The following is a 23629-nucleotide window of genomic DNA, read 5'->3' on the forward strand; positions in this document are numbered from 1 at the left end:
ACATAGCTCCATTCGGAGACAAGATATAACATCACCAGTTGTGAAATTTTTTTTTTGGAAGAAAACCATAACACTGATACTTTTGGTATATTGGAATAGAAAAAGTACGTCAAAATAGGAGGGGTGGCAATCGTAATAATAAATTGTTACAGAAAGAATTGTTTTGGATTTTGAACTTAAATACTGAGGTACCCAATGGATTAAATGAAGCATTAGAGTTGGTACCGGGGTAAATGTTTTTATGATAACTAGAGGTCCTGTGTTGGTAAAGTAATTTCATGGCTTGTGTATCATGACAACAACATAACAGTCTTTGAAACAGTTTCAAACACTGAAAAAATATGTAAATAACTGTGTTTTAACTGTTTCTCGGGTGCAATACCTACAACTATGTCCAAAAGTTTTGCATCACCCTATAGAATTAACTCATTTCGCTTCATAAAGTCAAATGAAACCTGCTGAATAATGTTACGTTAACATATAGAATTACATATCGCTTTGTAATTTTCCAGATACTTAACAAAAAACTGACAAAAATTGAAAAATTACATTTTGAAATCTAATATGAAATACTGTACTACTATTATGGCTTCCGGTGGTAGACTTTTGCCATATCATTTTGTAGTTCCTTTGATTACATGTTTAAATAAGGTGATGCAAAACTTTTGGAAATAGTTGTATTGTAGGCCTATAGTGCTCTCCACCATTAACACTGATCATCAGGTTGGAAAGCTGGGATCTGTCAATATCCTTTGGATCTCTTGTGGACTTGACTATTAAACCTAAATGGGCTGACTTCCTTTTCTAGCAAATGCACTTACTTTATGTAAAATATATGAAAATGTGAAATTTTTATATTTGAAACCTATAATTGGTATCTATTTTTGGTTTAGCTGGTATTTTATATATAGCAAAGCAAGTACTGGGGCTGGCGATGCTTTCTGCTGCGCTATGCCACGTCCCTGTTTAAAAGCGCCAATAACAGAGACAAGGCAGGTATCTTGTACCTGAATCACGTGGCTCGTGCGCAGGTAATGTACAAAAAATAGGGATAGCTCAGCCATTACGAGGCTGTGGGGGGCTGCCTACCTTCCATAGGCTCTCGCGAAATCACAAAAAAAGCCACAATAAATACCTGAAGCAAGGCAAACACCTTCACTTTAGACACATCTGTAAGTGTGAGGTTGTTGTTTTATTTTCACTTTATTCTACTGTGAGTTTTTTTTATTTTTTTATTTTTTAAACAGGGATTTCTTTATCAAGGTGCATTTAGTTTAGTTTTATTTCTGTCTTGTGTTCATCATGACGGCGACTTTAGACTATTTGGTGGTTTTATTTAATACAACGTCAGGGTTCAGCGGGGCTAATTTGGGATCTGATGAAAAGGAACTCGTTCAGTTGGTGTGGCAAGTTGTGGATTTGTCGAACGAGAAGGTATATTTTGAATTTTACTTTTCTTTGCAGTTTTTTTTTCTTTTTTCCAATGTTTTTTCGAATTTTACTTATATATGCATTTTTTTTTCTCTTTTTAAAAAATATTAGAAGATCTAACTCATGTGTGTGTGTGTGTGTGTGTGTGTATATATATATATATATATATATATATATATATATATATATATATATATATATATATATATATATATATATATATATATATATATATATATATATATGCTTTTGATAACTTTTGAAAAGCCATGGGTACTTTTGAAAACATTTGTAAACTAAACGGTCGAGAAGATAAAAAAAAAAAATTAGAAAAAATAGAAAATGATGCTTGATAACTTATAGAACATGCACGTTAAATTAAACCTGCTCATTCCAAATACGATTTTCATTTTGTCAATTTGTAATTTAATCGAGTATTTTACTTGTAGCCTGTCATTTCAAACTTACGTCACAGCCATGCACTCATTGACCGACATGTGTAGGAATGAAAAGATCAGACATATTGTTTATTTTTTAATAATGCATTTTATAACATCAAAGGAAAACACAAAGTAAAACAAAATGTCTTTAATACCCACATTTTCTTCAGGCTGGAAAACTCCGTGAAGTTTTAGTGAGACCTGATAACTTGGAACTGACAGAAGACTTCAAAGAAGCAACTGGCCTTCAAAAAGAAGCAATTTCTGCTGCTGATCCTTTCGAGCAGTTCTTCAATCAGGTGAACATTTATTCCGTTTTCTAAAACTAGTATGTACAGTATTTGACTTTGCATTATTATTATTATTATTATTAAATGGAAATATGTGACAAAACACCATTAACCAATAAACATTTAGTGTGATAAAAAGTTATGTAAAATTACGTTTTTAAATAATCCAATATCTTAGTTATAGTTTCCATCCATAAATAGGTATTTGTGTGTGTTACCACACACATATACCACATAATATATATATATCACGACGCTCGCGCAGATATATATCTATAGATATATATATATATATATAATCCAAGGTTCGCAGCGTCGTGACAAAAACACAAAAATCCTTGCTATTCTACGATTAAGCACGTCCGTGATTTTCTCGTATTATTATTCAAACTTTCGTAATAATCAAAAGTAAAGGGTTCTTTGAAACGATGCCGTTTTTAATGCATTTGGGATAAAGCAGTGGCTGTTTGACATGATAATATAACATCTACTGTAATAACGAAATGATTGGAATTAATGTTTAAAAAGTAATTCGTTTTATTATCATTACTATCAAAATTTTGTATGTAAATATCAATTGTATTAGTTTATAAGAGTAAATTGAACTGCTGTTTCCTGTGCAGTTTAACCAGCTGGTGGCTAATGAACCAATTCTTGGAGTGGGAACTTCATTCTGTCTATGTACTGATGGGCAGCTTCATATTAGACAAGTCCTTCACCCAGAGGCAGCCAACAAGGTAGGATTGCATCGTCTTCCATTTGAGCATCAGTTGCTTTTTTTTTTTTTTTTTTTTAATGATGTACTGTATTTACATGAAATGAATAGAATTTAACACCAAAGGTGAAGACAGTGGTGGTAAAGTAATGTTAAGGGTGGTGTACAGCTATGGTCAAAAGTATTGCATCACTTAGAATTTTAGGATTGATATATATATATATATATATATATATATATATATATATATATATATATATATATATATATATATATATATTTAGATCTTTTATTTAACAGTAATCAAAGAAACTATAAAATGGCATCGCAAAAGACTACCGGAAGCCATAATATTAGTACAGTATTTCATGTTAGATTTTTACGTTTTACACTAAGTATATGGAAAAGTACAAAACAGTATGTAATTCAATATGCTAATGTAACATTATTCAGCAGGTTTCATTTGACTTTTATGAAACAAAATTAGATAAAGCTATATGGTGATGCAACACTTCTGGCCATAGCTGTAAGTTAAAACATCTCAGTTACATATTGTATTGAGGATAAAAATGCATAAAGATATAATTACTTTTTTTGTTATTCCATAACATCTTGTTACCCACAAATAATTGCACCTACTACATACAATTTGAAACCATCCCATATTACATAACTCAATGAGGTTTTGTAATACTACATCTAGAAACTAACAAATTAATTAATGTGCATTTTATGATTGAGACCTATTCTGAAAGATTGAAAATATATGAGGTATTGTATAATGTCAGAATAAAACATGATTGGACATATTTGAAATTTAACAATGTCATCAGTGTCTCATTACAACATGAAATGTTTCTGAAATTCACAGTATAAAAAATGTTAAACTTTATTTTGGTTCTAAAAGTTAATGAGAATGTATTACATTTTTTTCAATACTCGTTTTATAGCTGAATCCTTTTTTTTAAGAGATCATGTTCTGAAAAAGTTAAAATGTGTCTTATTTTCCCAACAGAATGTCAAGCTGCCTGAATGTTTTCATTCATTTTTTGACCTGCGAAAAGAATTCAAGAAATGCTGTCCTGATTCACCTGATCTGAAAGACCTGGATATTCAAGTTATGGCCAATTGTATCCTTAAAAGAGTTTGAAGAAACACTTTCTAGATAATGCCTTGAGCGACTGTTAAAAACAGATTTGACCAGATCTTGTTAATTAAACTGAGAAGGTTTATGACATAAAATATCACTTATGGTTATGACTGTATGCTAAAGGGCCTACTTAAACAGAGAGAAGGCATCAAACACATAAAATAGAAGTAGTGTCTTTGTGGTCCATTTCTGTTTTTCAATATTATAACATTGAGCAAATTATTCTGATTTATTTATTTTTTTGTTCTAAAGAAATAGTTTTCAATAATCTCCCTAGTATATACTGCTGCATTATATAATTATCATGAATACCACATAAATTTTGCTTGGGAGTCCCAAGGGGTTGTTGCCTTCTCTGCTGTAGTAATATACAGTCGGTCTGACAGTGTTTTTCTCACTGTTCTTGCCTTTTAGATTCTTATCAGAGTTGACTGGGTGTAGAGCTGTGAGCTGGGTGTTGGCTTCTTCAGCCTTGTGTTTTGAAATGCAAATAGAATAGCTTTTGGGTCATTATAAGGGAGAGTCTAATGTGTTTAGTCAACAAGACAATAGTTTACAACACCAAACACCCTCCATATACAGTAATACATTACTATGTGTTGTTAATGTTATTTTAAAAGTTAGTCTTTATTATTGGTTAAAGTATATTCGTAATAAAAGAGGTAGTGACCTCATTATAGAAAACACAAGTACAGTAACATTCAGTTTTGTACTTACAAGTTTTGTTTTCAATTGCAACAAACATTTCTTACGCCATAATGTATATCAACAGTATATATTTGTTACACTATTTAAAAAAATGCTTGTATGTTGATCAAATAATAATAAATAATAATAATAATAATAATAATAATAATAATAATAATTACCCTTAACAACAATTTGAAAGACTTAAACATTGAAACTGATCCAACCGGTTACAGAGGGGCAGCTATGCAAGTTCAAACTATGGTTACCATCATTCTGAAACTGATTTCAGATCCAATCAGTAAGTTGCCGCTCTGTTTTTTTAAGTGCACATTAATAAATATTTCTATATAATATTAAAATGCAACTTTCTTTTAATATGCTTTTTAATGTTATTGCTTTGTTCCATTCCCCACAGACCATAGATTCTGTAATCCAGAAAGAGTAAATCACAAATTTGAAACTGGTACTTGGTAAGTAGTATGCAGTGATTAATTTGCGTTCTGTTTACCTTTAAATCAAAGTGTTTGTCTAAAATTCTTCTTCTTTTTCTTCTTTTTCTTCTTTTTCTTCTTCTTCTTCTTCTTCTTCTTCTTCTTCTTCTTCTTCTTCTTCTTCTTCTTCTTCTTCTTCTTCTTCTTCTTCTTCTTCTTCTAATACTGGAAGTATATAACTAGCTTCTATCTTTGATGTGAGCAAAAAAATAAATAAATAAATAAATAAACAAAGTATAAATATCGCTACCTAAATAAATCCAAAATGTTCTGTTATACAAACTATAGTCCACCCAAGTTAGCTTGAATACTCAAGGTTTTACTGTTTACATCAAGAGGTAACCTATCAAATATACTTGGGGAGAGATACAATCTAAAAATACAGCACCTGCAATATTTGGACGTGTGTTATTATATATATATATATATATATATCTATATTATATATATATTATATAAATATATATCTATATATATATTATATATATATGGCAACATTAAAGCAGTATAATGTGTTATATATTAAGGGATTACAGAAGTTATTGTCTCTGTTGCTTGTGTTGTCAGTATTTCCTCCTATGACTGAAAGTTAATTGAATTGTACAGTAAAACAGGGAAATTAAATGGGTCATAAATATGCAGTATTTTTTTTTTTTTCAATATAACAAAAAAGAATTAAAACTTGTTGTTACTTCCTGCAAAATATGTAGCGGCAAAATGGAAGTCGTTGATGACAACACTGTGATCCGAGCAAGGGGGTTGCCCTGGCAATCCTCTGACCAGGACATTGCCCGATTTTTCCAGGGTCTCAACATTGCAAAGTTAGTAGTGCTTGTACTTATTGTTTGGTGCTATCCAGTTTTTTTCAATGCTGTTTTGAGTGCATCAGTCTGATTTCTGTTCTGTTTCACAGAGGGGGAGCTGCACTCTGTCTAAACGCACAAGGAAGAAGGAATGGGGAGGCGTTGGTAAGATTTGTGAGTGAGGAACACAGAGACCTAGCACTGCAAAGACACAAACACCACATGGGAAATCGATACATTGAGGTACACAGATATACAGAGCCAATAATAATAATAATAATAATAATAATAATAATAATAATAATAATAATAATAATAATATTAATTACTTCTTTTTGTTTCAGGTTTACAAGGCCACAGGCGAGGATTTCCTTAAAATTGCTGGAGGTATTTATTCAAGTACCATTACTTTGTATAAATGTCATCTAGATTTATTCACAAGCAAGAACAAGGACTCTTGGTGTGTTTACTTATAAATTGCAGGTATCTGTAGAAACTTTTATTGCAGTTTCAGTTTTCAGTTTCAACAAGTGGTTATTTCTTTGCTACTGTGCTCTTATATTTACCTGCTCAAAAAACAAAAGCATGGGGTGCCCGAATGGCTCTTCCAGTTAAAGCCCTGTTTCTGGGAGCACAGGATGAGTCATACAGCTTGGACGCCGTCATTTTGTGTCCAGGCTGTGCAAAAGAGGCTGAACTTTGCTGGGGACTCTGAAGGGGGCGTCACATTGGCTCTGACGCTCCAGAGGTGGGGGGTGGGAAACTGGCAGGGACTCTTTCTCCTCATCCCACAACAGCAAACTCTACCGACCAGACACTGAGCACACGCAGAGTGGATAGAAAGCGGAGCCGATCTCTGTTCTCCGGGATTAGTAGCCCGCCCATCTCTGGTCTGGATTGCTTGCAGTAAATCAATTCTGACTTGTGCAGTAATGTGGATGATCCTGCCAGTGTTTAACAGATTTGTAATTCACTTTTATTTATTTAGCTGTCTCCTTAGTGTTAAGTATAACAAACTTAAACACACGTTGCTACAAGACGACATCTCATCAAAACAAATCACGTCTTAACTTCCTCCTGTAGGTACTTCCAATGAAGTGTCTCAGTTCCTCTCCAAAGAGAACCAAGTGATCGTTCGCATGCGTGGTCTCCCGTTCACCGCCACTGCTGAAGAAGTGTTAGCATTTCTTGGTCCCAGCTGCCCTGTCACCGGTGAGAAAGAAGGAATCCTTTTTGTCAAGTACCCTGATGGCAGGCCTACGGGGGATGCTTTTGTATTATTTGCTTGTGAGGAATTCTCGCAAAACGCCCTTAAGAAACACAAGGACATTCTGGGGAAGAGGTACATCGAACTGTTTAAAAGCACGGCAGCAGAGGTGCAGCAGGTTAGTAAACTGTCTTCATTGCCTTAAATAGTATATTGATACCTTGCTCTTGTTTCTATGTACCAAGGACGGTTTTTGATAATATTTAATATATAGCTGACTCTGTCCATTTATATATACTTTGGAAATGCATCCTTAAAGTTATGCCCAATTTTAGAAATAAATACCATAACAATAGAAAAGTATCAAAAATGTATATGTATGTTGTCATGTGACTTAACTGTCAATGTACTGGTACAAAATGGGTTGATGGTAGATATTTGGCAGCACATTTTCAGCCGTTAGGAAAAAGGGTTCAAATTGTGGATTTGTGACATACTTATCCTGCTTTTGGCAATCAGAAATGTCCTCACATCCTGTTTATCAGACATGTGATCACGCCAGGGGTGAAATGTAACTTCAGTTATTTCTTCACTTTGAGTAATGGCATTTAATTCCTTTATTTGTGTGTGTGTGAATAGCTTAAAAAATAACCCTTATCAAACATGATAACGCAAATTGGTCAGATAACAATGTCCTATGTTAGGAGAGCTAGGTGTGCAAACACTTCTGGAAATAATAGCTGCAATAAAATCCTCTTCTCTTCCTCAGTCTTAGAGAATATTGTTCTTTGACTTTTTACACAAACACACATTTGCATTTGAACCTGTGTCATTTTATTAGGAATGGATAGATTCTTCAGCTTAATTTGATGTACCACTTCTTGAAGTGGTTTGATACGTAGTTAAGCCACTTAAAAGATTTTTATAACATGGAGTAACATGTGCTTGCCTTGCGATGATGGCTTTTAATTATTAATATACCAGTAAGGATTAATTTGTGACAGCTTTACACTTTATGATGCATTTTAGTTATTGTGAAAGATACAGGGTTAACAATACTATCAGCTGAAGTCAACTTGTTATCTGTAGACCAACTACAGCTTGGCAAGTGGTGTGAGAGGTTGTTTGGTGTTTACTGTCTTCTGAAAAAAGCAATATAAACACCACATATTTTACCTTGGTCAATACAGCATCTACTAGATTTGCATGTCTATTCAGCAATGACTTGGAACTGAAAGTATTTGTGTACAGTAGTTTGGCTAATACACTTAACCACGATAAAGCACCATAATTTTTGGATTTGTAAATGGCCATTCTTTCACAGAAACAGTGAACTTCTAGGGTTTTTTTTTCCTATTATAGACAAAAACAGGATTTTTGAATTTTTTTTTAATAGATTGCTGTTTCCCTCCAGGTGTTGAAGAGGTACACATCTGCGCCTCTCATTCCTATAGCCCCTTCCATTATTCCTGTACTACCTCAGCCATTCATGCCCCCTCCTAGTGTCAGAGATTGTGTCCGTCTGAGGGGCCTACCCTACATCGCATCCATCGAGGACATACTGGAGTTTCTCGCAGAGTTTACTATGGACATCAGGCCTCATGGCATCCACATGGTGTTAAACCAGCAGGTATTGACAGCAATACCATCCACTACTCTGTGAGACCAATGTGTACCAAGGTTATATGGTGTTGTTTGAAAGGGTATATAAGGACCGTTTATTTTATTGTGTTACATGTTCCCATGTGTTGTTACAACTTATTAAGTAAGGTGAGTGTATTGTTTATTTTATTTATTTATTTATTTTTTTTACATTTTGACCACTTTTTTAAAATTTTAAGTTGCACTCCCTGCCTCAAGATGGCATCACATGGACCTGCATGGACCTCTCCGAACTACATTTCCTCCAGCTCACTGGTAAATCCATATCAGTTATGAGCAAGAGGATGATGGGAAATGTACTTCTGTGAGGTCCATGTGGGTACATGTGAAGCCCTCTTGAGGCAGGGAATGCAATTTAAAATTTCAAAAAAGTGGTCAAAATGTAAAAAAAAAAAAAAAAAAAAAAAAAAAAAAAAAAAATAGAATAATAAACACACCTTATATAAACAGTTGTAGCAATATGTGGGAACATAACGCAATACAATAGAAAGGTCCATATATACCCCTGAAGTTGACGGAGCCCGGAAGGGGGCGTGAGAGAAAATATATATCTTGTTTGCACGACTTAGTAAGATAGTAAGTCGTGGGTACGAGATATTATGTCGTGCCATGAGATTATATATATATACACACACATATATATTTTTTTTTTCTCTCTCACGTCTCCTCACAGGCTCCGTAGATGTTGCCAAATAATAAAGCAAAAATTAGCGGCTTTACTATTGATTTTTCTTGCAATTTAAAAATCGAGCAAAACAGGCATGGTGTTTTGTAAATGTGTAATGTCTGAAGCACTTTTCACCCTTTTTTGTGCAGTAAAAAAAAAAGTTTGCCATCTGCAAAGGCTGAAGTGAAAGTAATACAAAGCTTTTCTTTTTTATAGATTTTTTTTCTGCATCTTTTTGCAATGAAAAGTAGGCTTTATTTAACACCTATAAATTTAATGTATCTTTTATAGTTTCTTGCATTGGTGGAAAAGCAAAAGCTAAATAAAAATAATAAAAATATGAGCATGCATCAGAAAGGCAATTTGAGAAACTGTTGGAGATATATATATATATATATATATATATATATATATATATATATATATATATATATATATATACACACACACACACACACACACACACACACACACACACACACACACACACACACACATTGTGAACAGGCTGGCCGTAGATCTGGTTCGTGGCCCTTTAAGGACATGACCCAGAGATAAAACAGATAAATAAATCAAAATTCAAAAACAAACAAACACCTAGCTGTCATTGAGCACTAACTAAACGTATGCAGGTCTCTGACTAACACGCAGGACAGCTAAGCAGCTTACCTGACATATAACACCAAAACAAAACACTAATAAACTTGTTTAGAAAACCAAACATAGGTTTCCAACAGCCAGCCTCTTCACTCCATAGCAGCAATTGCAAACTGGGTGCTTTCCTTAAATACCCTGCACCTGGCTCTAATTTACAATGATAGCCAGGTGCAGGGGATAATTAACAATAAAACAATTAACACAAGTACAATTAAATTAACCAAAAGCAATTAAATGAACAAAATGTGCATTTTCACATGCTTTTTAGGCAGGGAGGAATCTAACCCGCCCCCTGCCACCTTACAATATATATATATATATATATATATATTTTCTTGGAATACTGCCAGGGCTGATTCTTAACAATGTAATGTTTTCTTCTCTCAGGGTCGTCCTTCAGGAGACGCCTTCATCCAGATGAAATCTCCAGAGTGGGCTTTCCTGACAGCACAGAAGTGTCACAAGAGAACCATGAAGGGCCGCTACGTGGAAGTCTTTCAGTGTTCAGCAGAAGATATGAATATTGTATTAATGGGGGGCACATTAAATCGGAATGGCCTGTCCCCGCCGCCATGTAAGTTACGACGTAAGTTTTGCTTGGGTCTTGGTGCTGCTCTACGCTACGTGCTGGTAGGTGCTGGAGCTTTTTTTAAATCTTCAATTTCTGGGTTCTTTTTTGTTCAAAATGATAAAATGGAGACTTCTACTGTCTAACATGGGAAAGAATCTAAGATGCGTTTGTGTTTCTTTTGGAAAAAACAAGTTACTCTGTTGATGCTTTCATTTAACAACTCAGTTTACAACAAGTTATATGATTAAAAAAAATCACACACGATTTGTCTGTAATAATAATCTATAAATATTTGCCTTATTTCCCCAGTGTCAAATGCTGTGTACTATTAATAAATACACATATACTGCATATTTACAGTATATACTGTATACGTATGTCTACATATGTTTTATTTTTTGCATTTCAGTTTTAACTACTGATGACGACTTTAATTTAAAAAAAACAAAAAAAAAACAACATATGAGAATAACTTCTTTAGGTGTTCGCTCATTACATTTTTTGGAGAGTAGACAGAGAGTTGCTTACTTTTTAAAGTACAAGTAATCTGTTCCTTATTTGGTTCCTGTTTAGCAGTTTGTAAAGCTCGATATGTATCATCATCCATGAGTTTCACTGTTAAATTAGCTCCCATCACACAAGTCTAGCTATCCTGTGCAGTGTCTTGTTTTTTCAAATGTGTGTAAACTTGTGGCCTAATCTGTGTAGGTCAGTTCTGGTTTAGATGGGTTTGAGAGTGCAGTCACTATGAGGTTTCTAGTACTGGTGAAGTTTAGAGTATGCAGCAGGGTCTTAGGCTGGGAGGTTGATAATCTTTGTGTGTGCTGTCTTGGGAAATTCTGTCTTTTCACCAAGTGTTGGCTGCATCGCTGTACTAAGAGGTTTTTGTTTTTGCCCTTGATCTTTAGAATGTGGAATTAAAGAACCATTTCCACACATGAAGTTTGTAAACAAATTTGTAAAGCGTGGAAAATGAAACCTAGCACATGCATTGTTTCCAAAATACTGAACAGCTCCCTGTAAACACCAGCTTCAACATCTAAGTTTGTATTGCTGGTCGAGAGATCGCCATTGTTCAGTCATATTTGTTAGCCCATACCCTCCCCAAGATATAGCCTAACAGATTTCTCTATTGAGAAATTGTTGATAATGAATAATTTAATAAATATGCCATCTAAACACCCTTATTAGTAAAGAAAATATACCCCCAACATTCTGTCTTATAGAAAGGTGGACACAGAAAAAAACCTCACTTCCAAATGAAATGGTATGTGGATTCCTGACTTTCTCATTACGTTGATGTCGTAAACACTTTTTTTCTACATCCCCCTACATTGTGCATTATTTAATCTGTCTGCATCTACAGAGTGCTTCTGTCTTCTGTTTCATAGGTCTGTCTCCTCCTGGGTACGTCTTTCATCCCCCTACAGCCATTATCCCTGCAGAAGCTGCCAGCCTCTATCAGCCCCAGATGCTTCTCAATCCCCGGGCCCTGCAGCCTCCCACAGCTTTCTACCCCGCTGGCACTCAGCTCTTTGTGAACTATGCTGCATACTACCCAAGGTAGGACATGGTACTCAGAGAGAATGGAGAGGAGAATCAAAAAATCACCTTGTAAGTGCTACGGTAGCTAACAAAGGTCGCTAGTCCCATATCGCAGATACAGCTAGCATTATTTGGCACTATGTTCGATTTCACTGTACTCCAAGTCTGTACCTCGTGTCTTATTTAGCTCATACAGGTATGGCCAAAAGGTCTGCATCACCCTATGAATTAACTAATTTTGCTTCATAAAGTCAAGTGAAATCTGGTGAATAATGTTACGTTACCATATTGAATTACATACCACTTTTTAGTTTTCCATAAACTTAATGAGAAACTGACAACAATTGAAAAATGACATTTTGAAATCTAATATGAAACTTTTGCTAAATCACTTTGTAGTTCCTTTGATTACATGGCTAAATAAAAGATCTAAATTATGTTTATATAGTTTTTTATTTTTATTATTATGTCTCAACCCTAAAATTCTAGGTAATGACATTCTTTTGGCCATAGCTTTAAGATTAACAAGTTGAATTAACTTTTTTAAATAAAAGTAGCACCTAGCTAGAATGATAAAAAAGGGGCGTTAACTTAATAGAATGCTTGACTTTGAAACTAGTTTGACTAGTTCTTTTTATATTAGTCCTGAAATAATTTGGTGTTGCCTGGTAGCATTCAAAACAACAATATTGAGAGCCTATTACAGTCAGCAACGAATATGTCCAACAGCTCTTTGAAGGAGCTGAGAAACAACAATGGATAAATAAAAAAAAAAAAAAACATTTTCATTGTGCTTTTATTCCAACCCATCTTTTGGTGAAATTTCACAGAGCAATAACACATTTTTATATACATTTTGAAAAGTGGGATGTAAAATGAAATGTACTGGAACAACCAGCTGAAAACCTCCCCAACCAGCTCTGACCACCGTAAACAATGCTACCTCATTTTGTGGGAATGATCAAATAACTGCCACTATCAGTCAGACCCACTCCAGCCCGACCCTGTTAATGTGACATTTGGCAGGTCATATAAGCTGATGTTAGCTGGTTGATCTGTGGAAAAAGTAACTGGTGGGTAAAAAAATAAAATAAAAACCTACTTTATTTTGTAATTCTAAGACAACTTCAATCGTCTTTTTCTAATTAGCTGGTGGTATCTATGAAGGTGTAACAAATGGCAACACAAGATCTGTGCTTGCCTCACTGGCTCTTCTAAACAAAAAGAGTTAACCAAGTCTAATTTAATTTTCATGTCAAACCTGTTATTGGTCTAAATTATCTAAACATTGATCTTACAATTCATGAGCATGAAAAGGCATAAAGAATTAAGGGGTTAATGACTAACTGACTGGTGACATCACTTGCTAAGGTTTATGGAAATGACAGGAACTTCTTTGACTTGCCAAACTGTGGGTGTGGATAATAAGTTTCTGTGTGAAGAAGGTTTTGCAAGGTTAACTGCTGCAGCCACGAATGAACAACCCCACGATAACTCTATGCAATAAAGTAAGAAGACTGGTTTTCTTGGCACCACAATAAAATAAGAGGCAAAATGTTGCCTAGTCCTGTAAGTAGCCAAGTCTAAGTTTCAGCAATAACTGTGTCTACAGCAATGATTTCCCCTTGTGCCTGACTTCTTCAGCTGCAAAATGATGAGACACACTACAGTGGAAATGAAATGTGCTGTCTTTACAAGGCCATCAAATACATTTGCATGCACTACATTTAAGCTCTGTATTCTCTATGCAAATAAATGTTACTGGCTGTCAAGAGAGCCCTTAAGTCTGGGATATTGGGTGCTGTTCATTAAACTTTATATTTATTTAATGAAGCACAGCATTTTGGGCATTCATGAAAACTTTCTAGTCTCTTAATTAAAGGGTGTGGGTCACACAATTTATTTACTGCTAACTGGTATTGTTAATATAAAAAAAACAATGTATGTCACATGTCTTAATTCAACATGTTATTTATTTAAAGTGACATTAACATTTTTTCTTTTATAAAAAAAACAAAACAAAATGATGCTAACTTTGTACTGAAGCAAGTACTTAATAAATCTTAATCCTGTTTATATATATATATATATATATTATATATATATATATATATATATATATATATATATATATATATAAATAAATACGATGAGAAAGTAAAGTGGCCCCACTGGCTCCCCAACCAGGGGACAACTACTTTGCCTCCCTGCTGCACCGACGTCGGACCTGGTTACCAGCCTAGTCCCCGCGACCAATGGTCAGGATGCAGAGCCTGGCCTATAGCAACACAGGTGTTAAGGACATTCTCAACTTTTTCCAGGGCTACCAGGTTTGTAACATCTTATACTCAGAAGCTAAGAAGTAAGGGATCTGAAAGCAATGACCCAAGAACGTTTTTAATTCAGTTTAAGGTGTATGTTTGTTTGTTTATGTTGAAGGTGCCTGGTATTAGAAAAAGAAAAGGCCTTTTTTTTTTTTTTTATCTGTGATGCAAGTGCACTAAAATTGTCTAAAATTTTTAGATAAATATTTAAAACACAGCTAGCCTGAAAAATGAACAGAATTTTTTTGTTTGCATTCAGTCAGTCAGGATTGTTGGAATCTTTTTGTGTTGTGTATTGTGGCAAGCTGGCGAGTGGATAGAGGCCCAGAGACAGACTGCAATTCAAAAAATATATACTTTTATTACAAAAAAACACACAAAATAAAAGTGCACAACAGCAAAAATAAAGATATTTAAACACAAATAAAGCAAAACTTACAAAAATAAAGGTTTCCAGGGTGGGCAATACCTTCACTGAACACAAAATTTAAAAATAAATAAATAAATAAATAAATAAATAAATAACCAACCAACCAGCTTCCTCAGCTCCCACCTCCAAATGAGAAGTAGAGGCCTCCTTTTATGTCAGGTGGCTGGGCGCTGATTGATTGTTAATTAAGTTAATCATTTAATCAACTAATCAACCCCAGCCACCTGAACATAATAAACCCAGGCAGGTAGGGGAAATTAACCCCATCCTTGCCAATTTCTAAACGGCAGAGCTTTGCTCTGCCACATGTATATATGCAGTTCCCTATATATTCGTAAGGTAAAATATTCCTGGAAAATGAATAATACATGTGGTATATACTGAGTATTAGTAAAAGTAAAATAATGTGGATCGGACCATTTCTTGGCTGGTTTGAGTTGTCACAATGTTTGATTTTTTTTAGGTAGTCATTTTGGTTGTTAAATGGACGACTTCAAAACACATTTGCTGATGTCTTGCTTTTTTAAAATAAAAATCTTGCGCAGGGTTTTGGCAAAATTGACAATAACAAATACAGAACATTGAAATAAAAGTAAATTCACTTTTATGTTATTTTTTTTTTATTGAATCAGCACAACTAGCTCTTGTGCCAACACTACAGCCACCTAAACCAGCATGACAGAAAACTGAAAAGCGAGAGCTTAAAGATTATTTCAGTATCAAAAGAGAGTGAGCCACTATGACAACCCACCTACGTCTTTGTGAACTAAAAACTGGTTTTCCCTGTTGCCCTTGCACTGAGCCAGCTGCTAGCTAGGGTGGAGCACTCAAGGTTTTTCAATCCGGCTTGCCTGAGCATGAGTTTGCTTTCTTTTTGTGTAAAAGGCTTACGTGTTCAGTGACATTTTAATTAATAGGAACCATCCCCTTGATGCTTTTATTAAAGATAGATGTTTCAAGATATTAGTGTACTTTATGCTTTATTGAAAAATTGAATTAATTTTACAGTACATTAGATTGACATAGATTGTGTTTGTTTTGTTTTTTTTCTTTAGTGCAGACAAAACATAATCTGCCTAATCTAAGAATTAAGCGTGGGAAAGTTTGTTTTTTAAGAAAACTGGGTGGGTGTATAACGTTAAAAGCAGGTCTGAACTAACTTCTGTTCTGATCTAAGCAAAAGTATCTACACCCTATTTTCAGTCCAAATTCCAATGTATTTTTTTTTTTGTTTAATAGCATTTAACGATTTTATTAAGAGTAAATGTAGCTGTATTTAGACCTGTTGCTGTTTAGATCATTAGAAAATAGTTTTAAAAATGTAACAGGATCCTTAAGTCTACTTCCCAGTGTGATCCCCAGCATTGTTGTAATTTAATTGAACTGTGATGACACATCTGCTTGATTCAGCATTTGTATCAAATTTTTTCAAGAATTATAACTAGGGCCCTGTGTTTTTCACAACTTGTTTTTAAAACCTCCAATTCAGTCCTAAACCCTCCAGATGTCTGTGTAGCTGCTCCAGCTAAACTGATCAAAAGAATAATTAAGTAATCAACACCCCCTAATTATGAGGGACAATTACTGCCTTGTAGAAATGGATGTGTTTAAGAAAAAAGCTTACTTTGAGACTTGCTGTTTTAGAACAAATAGATGCACCAACAAACTCAAAAAGCGTTTATTTGAGAGATATAGCCACCTGGTGTGCTGCGCACTGAAGGGTATAACTTATTTTAAAAGCCGTAATGTTAGAATTCATCAAACGTATAATAAAGATTTATTAAATGCATACAGAGCACTGGCATAAGTGTTGAACAGCACAGCTGGGAGAATAAACAAACAGTATGTTGTTAAAACTTTCCACCAAGTTTGTGAAAAATGTACAAGTTACTACAACTCTGATCAATGCAGAATAAACCACATTTTAACTATCCAGTTCACAAGTTTGTGAAGGCAGTGAGGATTTTAGACACACAACGTGTTTGTAGTTTGGCTACAGAACTCCTCCCATTAGATTGTATTACATGGTTTGATGCTGACTGTAAATCAGAAATGGAGGGATATGAACTATATGCAAAAGAAAACAGTAATGGAATTTCTTTGACTGAAGTTTGGAGAAATGCAGAACTATTTCCCTAAAAATATATTTGTAAGTTTTTACCCATTCTGTGAATGCTGAAAGACTGTTTCTTGCAAACATAAGTAACACTTATGGGCTTCTTATGAACAACCTTTTTTACATTATATTAGAAGAACAAAACAAAACAAATAAATAAATAAACACCAGTTACATATGGTACAGAATCAATCAAATTCCCTGATTCCAATAAATAGTTATAATAGATATATATATTTCTGGATGCAGAAAAAAAGTTACAAGAAATAGATGTCTACAATTGTTTATTTCAGCAATTTTTTTTTTTTTCAAAACTGCTGATTCAGAAGTATTCATACCCTTTGATGCTATGATAGTATTGTCTACAAGGTGCTAGAAATTTCAGTGATAATGTAGAACCTAATTCTAGAACAGTTTAGAAAATTCTGAATTATAGGTGAACATTCTTAGAGAGTATAAAAGAGTTAGGCATAGGATGATTGCCTTCATTACCAATAAGTCAATATCGGAAAAAGTAAAGAGCTATCGGAAGGCAGAAAATTGTTTGTCATAAAGCTGGAGAAGGATACAAGTACAAGACTCATGGTACTGTCACAACGCTCCCTCGGTCTGGAAGAAAGAAGGTTCTTTCACCAAGAACAAGTAGAAGAATTGTGAGGAAGGCTGATAACAATCTGAGATTGACTGTGAAAGATATTCAGAGTGAATTGGCTGCAAGAGGGACTGGGGTTTCCATGGTGAAGGAATCATTGATCACAGGCCAAGGAAAAAGCCACTCTTAGGAAAACATCACAAGAACAATCGCTTAAAGTTTGCAAAACGGCATTTGAATGATGGATATGAGGCTTGGTCAAAAGTGTTGTGGAGTGATGAAACAAAAATCCCAAGCTATTTGGTCATACTGATGGTCGTTATGTTTGGAGAAAGTCTAGTGAGGCGGACAAAGAAAAGAACACCATACCCACTGTCAAGCATGAAGGTGGTAATATCCTTCTATGGGGCTGTTTTTCCTCTAATGGCACAGGACATTTAGTTACAATACATGGTAAAATGTTATCCATAGCATACCAAAAGTTGTTGGCCTCATCTGAAACCCTCTGCTACAAAACTTGGTTTAAAGCACAACTGGATGTTCCAACACGACAATAATCCAAAGCACACATCAAAATCTACTTCAGAATGGTTAAAGAAGAATAAAATCAAGGTTCTGGAATGGGCTAATCAAAGTCCCAGTCTAAATCCGATTGAGAATCTTTGGTATGAGTTGAAATAGGCTGTGCACAAGAGAAGTCCTCGGAATTTGAATGAATTGGAACAATTTTGTGTTGAAGAGTGGTCAAAAATCACTAAAGAGTTGCGACAAAAGCTCATTGACAAATACCCTAATCATTATTATTGCTAAAGGTGCCTCAACTAGATATTAATATTCATTTTCCTTGTCAGGGTATAACTATTTTTTAAATTAGAATTTTTGGTGATATAAATAATTATAGACATCTATTTCTTTTAACTTTTTTTCCTCATCCACAAAAGCAAAACTTTTGCTACAAAAGATTTTTTTTCCTTTGATTGTTTTCGAGATATTTATAGAAATGATAAATTTCCACTGGGGAATGTAAACTTTTGACTACAACTGTACGTACTGTTCAGTGATCAGTGTCAGAAAAAAGCAAGTACTTCTCCACTATTAATGAAAATATAGATTTGTGCCCGGTGAGACCCAAATATCAAGATGATGACGTTTATTTTTTTTACGGAATGATTTGTGTAAAAGTCTTCTGGTAAATTAAAAATAATGTGTTTACACTTGGGAGTTCTCTGAAAGAATATTTTTTTAAAAAGTCCTTTTTAAATCCTGTTAAAAGTATTCAAAGGGATGTAAGGGTTAAATAAATGTCAGTAGCCATGTACAGTGTTTTGTTTAGTAATCTACTAATACATACTTTGTAGTAATGGGATGAGCAGTTCAAATGGTTAATGTAATGAGATGATTGTTTAATGATTGCTCATTAAGTGGCTTACTGTGGAGGCTATATCGACATCTCTGGGCTGTAGGACTAAATTGCAGGTAAAAAAAAAAAAAAAAAAACAGTTGTGAAAAACGCAGGGCCCCAATTATAATAAGAGCAACTGTTGTACTTCTGCTGCTAAGGAAAAGGAAAATGAAAGCCATGTGCCTTAAATAGGAGATGCTGTTTATGTTAATGAGCAATACTGTCCTATGCACAGCTGCTGATCTGTATGTTCAAACTTACATCATAGTATGCATCAGAAGATGGACTTGTACATGCACATGACCAAGCCAGGACACTACTCGCACATCCCAAAGAATGGGTCTGTATTTAAAGGACCCTTCCCATTAAACATCTTGTGAAGAGAAGGAAGGTAAGGCTCAACCATGATCACCTCAATGGGTCAATGGGCATCTGTTTCACAAACTCCTGCGGTGTGGTAGGCTTTTTGACTATGTAGCGTATCAAAAGGAAAGTTGACACATTATCTGATGGTTTTGCAAATTCAGCAAGGATTTGGGCTTTGTATCTACACTTGGTTGTTCAGTGTTGCTTTACCTCACTTTAAAAGGCATCTTGAAATCTTTCAGTTCTCCCATGTGCCATGTGTTCCCATTGAATGATACTGCAGAAAAGAAAGGAAATGTAGAAATCCTAGTCAAATCTACCACAGGACATATGTCAAAACGCAACCTATCACCTCTGGAGACAGGTTCAAATCCCAACTCAGGTCAAAAGTGAGTTTGGTGGTCTCTGACACAAAACTACTAAACAGTGAGCACAGAGGATGTTTAGGTTAGGACTGACGTGTGCTTGCACAACTATGAATGGAAGTGTCGTCACCATTGTCCCTTTACTGTCATGAAAATCCATACCAGGATACTTATAGATTCCCTAAAATGAGCAGCCATAAGGTTGGTTCTTAATCTTGATATGTGTACCAGAAGGTGATGGGTAAAAAAAAAATACGTTCGACCCTACCTCTGGTGATGGGGTATTGCCAAGCTCTCCAGTAGTCGTTTTAAGTCTTGAAAGGCAATGCCTTGATTGGATCAATTTTCTTTTCTCTCCTTGAACAGAATCATCCAGAGTCTGTGATAATGATGATGGTGAATAATTTATACGAACAGCCCAGCAGCAATGCCTTATTGACATGTCCGCCCTGCAGTCAGCCAAGCAAATGAACAGCTCAGCAGCAATGTGTTATTGACATGTCCGCCCTGCAGTCAGCCAAACAAATGAACAGCCCAGCAGCAATACCTTATTGACATGTCCGCCCTGCAGTCAGCCAAGCAATCTGTGCAAGACAGGAACCGTTCTCACATTGGGGTCCACTATGTGGACCTTCAGCTGCTGTAGAAAGGCCAACACGCAGTATCATGGGGACACATTATAAAACCCTGTGAGTCAAATAACAAAGTGGAGCTTAACTCATGTTTAACATGTTTTAAAAATAAATAAATAAAAAATAATGATTTTTGAACTTTTTTGATGTAAATAATAAGCTTGAGCATCTCAGATTTATAAATTCATGTGTACATGAAGTAAAAGTATCTTTTTTTTTAAATTTCTGTACCAGCTTTATTTTAAATTGCACAAGGTGTTGCCTGAAGCCTTAAACTGAAAATGTTAGACACGGTATTATTGTATATGCCAATACAAACCCAATGCCTGCTACTGTTTGTTTTTATAGTGTTGTATCGTACAATATTGCATGCAGTGTTCAAGAGGGGAGAGAGCTGGATTATGAGTAGTTGGGTTTTCATGTCCAGTTTATCAATCCTCAAAGAGCTGTAGTGCCAATAAAGTGTGTGTATATATATATTAGTCAAGTTGTAAAGTCTGCGCAGGGATTGCATTAGTTGTTTGCTATGTGAACATTCATGTAGTTAGTCTTAAGAAAATGGTCAAACTAAATAAAACCAATGGAATTGGTTGGTTTTATGTTCCAAAGAATAACAAGTCAGTTGCTGTAGCTGCAGGTATCACTGAATGTAGAAAAACTACAGGTGAGACCGTGCTTTAATGCTCGCAAAGCAAACAAAAATGTTATAATTCTCTAACACTTTAATAGTATTCAAGTCAACACTGTATAAACTGCTTGCTCAATTTGTATGACTGGTATCCTATAGCTAGATATATTGCACAATTATTTTGTATTTAAATGTTTACACTTGCTTTCCAGCCTGTTCTGCCAAATTGAAGCTACAACAAGTTCTAGTGCATGTCAATAAGACTGACTGTGTTTTCTTGTACAGTGTGTTGCCAAATGCTTGAAGTGCATGTTATTTTAAATACATATGGAGCAGTTGGATTTAAATTAAAAACCGGTATACATTGCATTACTAAACTTGTTAGCAATTAATACACAATTGGTAAGTCAACTGATACCATTTAATTCATTTTCAATGAATTGCGCAATGTATTACTAAACTAGCGTCAAAAATAAAATTAAACTATTCGGTTATTTGAAAATTATTCAATCTTAAGGACTGGAAAAAATATATATATCTTTAGATAATGTTTTTTTCTATTTTTAAATAGCTATAAGATGTGCATGTCCAGTCTTTATTATTCATGAAATACAAAAAACTATATATAAATAATGAACCATTTATGAAATTAATGAAAATATTGAAGTAGTAAGATAAATCAATTTTTGTTCTTGCGCTGTGTAATTTATAGTAGTATAGTAGTGTAATTTATAGGCAACTGTCATTAGTTCCAAAAACATAATGCTTGAGAGAAATAGTATTCATATGTATTACCCTTGGATGTATGCCAATAATAAATCCACTCTTTAATTGATTTACATGTACATGCTGTTACAGATTATTTGTGTATTATGTGTAATGCTTGAATAAAATATTGTAGATATACCTGTGCTTCTAGTGTGAAAAAAGACTCAAACCGGTTGAGAATATATTTTTAATGAAGTTGATGTGAACGTTAACACTGTAAACAGTTGCTTAATGTCTCTTAAACACTTCAGGTGGGCAGAAGGTCGTATTAAGTTAAAATAATAGCCAGACATTGCATTTCTGTCAGCTGTTTTGCCAGTTTTAGCTGCTATAGTTGGTTGTTGCCAAGCAATTGAACTCTGTAGGCAAGCATGACTAGTCTGCCTGGACTCGCGGGACTCCTGACCAGTAGGGGTCACTGTGGCAAGGTGAGTCAAACCAACCCTATTCGATTTCCTTCCCTAACCCCACTTGCAGCGTTCCCTATCGAACCATAGCTATGATCGAAGGACTTGCCTCTCACACCTCATGGCAATGCCTATAATAGGTTGGTCACTTGGGGACCCTCCGCAAAGGTCATTGAAAAGTGGGCTTATCATGATTGTTATATAAAATTCACAAAACTCACATAAAGAAAACAAAGACACAAAGCAAAACCCTTCCACACTGTCTCTCTGAAAAGTTGCCGCGTTAGTGACAGGCAGCCCTGAAAGAGAGATCCACCTCTCCCATTATGTTTACTGAAGGTGGTGGGGTGAGAGAGGACGAGGCCTTTAAATACATGTCTTGCTCCAGGGCACCAAGCTGCTATGGCGTCACTCCTGGGTTTTAGTTTGGAAACCTGGACTCTCCTCCTAATTGCACCCTCTGTTCTGTGTGAACAGCTTTGTACATTTCTTTCATTTTTCATTGTGAATACAATTTTATTTTGCTGTTTTGGAAAGGATAATGCTTTAGTTTGTTATATTATCCAAAAGTCATTGCTATCAAACATTTTTACATTTTGTATTTGAGTTTACACACTGGCACTTTACAGTAATGTAAGGCCATATCTCATTGATTAAATCTTCTGGTCACTCCCTTATAATAAGTCAAAACAATATATCGCTGTTACCGTAGCCTATTATTTCTAATCTCATCGCTTCTATCCAACATTCTGCAATGGGATGGGGTTGATTCTTTCCAGTGACACAAAAATATTTTCTTTGCCAATATGCTTGATATCCGAAGGAGTCGTATACCGTGTTTATTTTGGTAAATATGTAGATTTGTACGAAAAGAATGGGCTTTTTTTAACTGTTAAGATATGCAGTTTGCTGATTTCACACTATGAAATATGGGCTGTAATATGCGCTTCAAAACTGGGTCGAGTATGTTAATTCAACTGCTTTTACAAGTACCTAACCTGTTTATTATTTTATCCTTCATGAAAAAAGGAACATAGGTTTTTACTGAATACCTTGGATGACTTTCTAAGGAAAGAATTATGCCAGGTGGTTGGGGACCGTAATCATACTTTTTGAAATTTGCATCGTGTGTTAACAGCTACAAAACAGGTAGAACTTCTTGTCACGGGGGCAGTAGATTTTACCACACTGCCCCTGCAATCAAGCATAAATGGAGATTAACCCCAGATCAGTAAACAAACACGTGACCTTCACTCCCAGAGATTATTCTTGTACCTGAG

The 23629-nt window shown here is 34.8% G+C and overlaps 1 protein-coding gene across 1 annotated transcript; it reads left to right on the forward strand.

Annotated features, from left to right (window-relative positions):
- Window positions 1-1079: 1079 nt before the first annotated feature.
- Window positions 1080-22080, forward strand: LOC121313213 (epithelial splicing regulatory protein 1-like). The gene is given in 17 exon segments (XM_041245536.1): window positions 1080-1434; window positions 2042-2170; window positions 2785-2898; window positions 3892-4006; window positions 4916-5014; window positions 5132-5186; window positions 5918-6028; window positions 6121-6253; window positions 6355-6397; window positions 7094-7395; window positions 8632-8847; window positions 10591-10789; window positions 12166-12337; window positions 14483-14572; window positions 14574-14649; window positions 19452-19574; window positions 20281-22080. Coding segments are annotated over 16 exon segments (2070 nt in total). The 5' UTR covers window positions 1080-1302; the 3' UTR covers window positions 19536-19574; window positions 20281-22080.
- Window positions 22081-23629: the final 1549 nt, after the last annotated feature.

The sequence above is a fragment of the Polyodon spathula genome, chromosome 3 (assembly GCF_017654505.1).
Source record: "Polyodon spathula isolate WHYD16114869_AA chromosome 3, ASM1765450v1, whole genome shotgun sequence".
NCBI classification, from domain to species: domain Eukaryota; kingdom Metazoa; phylum Chordata; class Actinopteri; order Acipenseriformes; family Polyodontidae; genus Polyodon; species Polyodon spathula.